The sequence below is a fragment of the Halyomorpha halys genome, unplaced genomic scaffold (genome assembly GCF_000696795.3).
Source record: "Halyomorpha halys isolate HHAL.00 unplaced genomic scaffold, Hhal_1.1 Scaffold751.1, whole genome shotgun sequence".
NCBI classification, from domain to species: domain Eukaryota; kingdom Metazoa; phylum Arthropoda; class Insecta; order Hemiptera; family Pentatomidae; genus Halyomorpha; species Halyomorpha halys.
In genome coordinates this window covers 228352-230115 of record NW_027110937.1, presented here as the reverse complement: position 1 = coordinate 230115, position 1764 = coordinate 228352, and the positions used below count along the sequence as shown (strand labels likewise).

Sequence of the window (1764 nt, the reverse complement as noted above, 5' to 3'; positions counted from 1 at the left end):
AACTATCTGTATGAAAAATAAATAAATAAAATAACATAATGATAAAATAATATATACAATATTTACACAATCGACCTGAGGATCCACTCTATCCCCCACGTGTGAGGGGTAGAGCAGAGCTCAAAAGATCCCAGCAAATCCCTCTTGCCGCATCACTGGTATTTAAAACATACGATAAAAATAGAAAAACCTATTTCGAATAAGGTTACACAAATGTATAGCATAGTCAAATATTTTACTTTTTTGCTAATTAAAATTTGTAAAATTATTTTTCATTTCACTTTTCCTTTTTTTGTCCACGGTCTAAAAGATTAATTATGTGCCAGGCACTAGAAGGGCCCTTCGTCTACAACTAAGGGAAGACAAGAAAGTCTACGACTAATAAAAAGTTCAAGCACAATAGAACCTAGATAGCACACACGAAATATGAATGCCAGAACTCTCATACATATAGTGAACCACAATTCTGTAAATGTTGTAGAAAAACGTTTAAGATTAGGAGCAACATTGGAAACCAACAAAAATATGTTTTTGGCATGGAATCCCAGTTTGTCTCTGTGTCTTGTTTGAAGAAATTGAAATATGCATGTAGCCGTAAAGCTCACATGTATACTTGCCATAATTAGAACGAGAAACTCTTACGCTAGGAGGGTTTAATTTATATTTGTCGATGTGTTCTTAAGATATTTAAAAGTTGATTATGTTGGAATAAATTGTTCAGTAATCTTAAAACTTGAGGGTCAGTAGGAAAAAAAGCTGCAGAAATAAGCCTATCACATTCTCCTATTTCTTACTCGATTCTGTATTCCTCGCGTATATACTGTATATCTGTTGCCAGTATAAGATTAATGCGTTCTTCCCCTTTCCCTCTCTATCTCCCACTCATTTTCGCTTTATATCTCGCTCTCCTTACATACTCTTTCAGCATACGATTTATTTTACCATTAATTTATTTTTTTATTTAATGACCCTATCTTATACTCCTATTTCTTCTAAGAGGCAGGATGTTATTGAATATCTCATTAAATATATTAGAGGATTGTTGGTGATATTGTCTATAAAACATAATGGTATAGTAATTGGTTGACTTGGTATAGTATTTATTTATTTCATTAACTCCATTGTCTTTAGCCTTACGATTCTTTAATAATTTATTGCAGATTTTGAGGTAAAGGTGCGTCTTCTGGTTGCTGCTGAATTGTTGGCATATTAGATGGATTAATAGCTGAAATTTTTTGGTCAGAAGAGGAATATTTCGTTTCCGCTCCACGATGTTTCTGTAAAGAATATTTAGACGGATCAGAAACAGGTGGTTGTGATACAGTAGGAGGCCCATCATGGCTGGGAGATAGTGGCCCATCGTCGATATATGGTTGAAGAGTAGGAGACATAATGCTTAATGCAGAAGGTGAAGATGACAATAAACGAATAGAAGATTTGGCTACGGCACTATCTTCCGAAAGCTGTCCCATTTTAGAAAAAAAAATTACATCAGATATTAATTTTTGAGCGATCGTTTGCTGCTTGGCCTCTAAATTTCGGAGGTCTCCTCCGACTGACAAGCCGAAAGCTTCCCAACTATCCGTTCGTCCAGTTTCTGGTGTATTAGCTATTTTTTTGACTACTGATTGATTTTGTGCATTGATTCGTTTTCGTTTTAAAGCTTTAGAAGGTGGTATTCGAAAGACAGCAGCCTGAAATAAAATTTAAATAAATATTTAATGTTCGAATTTTTTTTTTTTTTTTTTTTTTTTTTTTTGTCTT

At 33.8% G+C, this 1764-nt stretch overlaps 1 protein-coding gene across 1 annotated transcript in view; it reads right to left on the bottom strand.

The window, feature by feature from the left end:
• Positions 1-1079: 1079 nt before the first annotated feature.
• Positions 1080-1764, bottom strand: part of LOC106685878 (uncharacterized) — a 3216-nt gene continuing 2531 nt past the window's right edge. Inside the window, exon 2 of the mRNA XM_014428858.3 lies at positions 1080-1694. Within this exon, the coding sequence (XP_014284344.1) occupies positions 1152-1694 (543 nt within the window). The 3' untranslated portion in view covers positions 1080-1151. The remainder of the gene's footprint in view (positions 1695-1764) is intronic.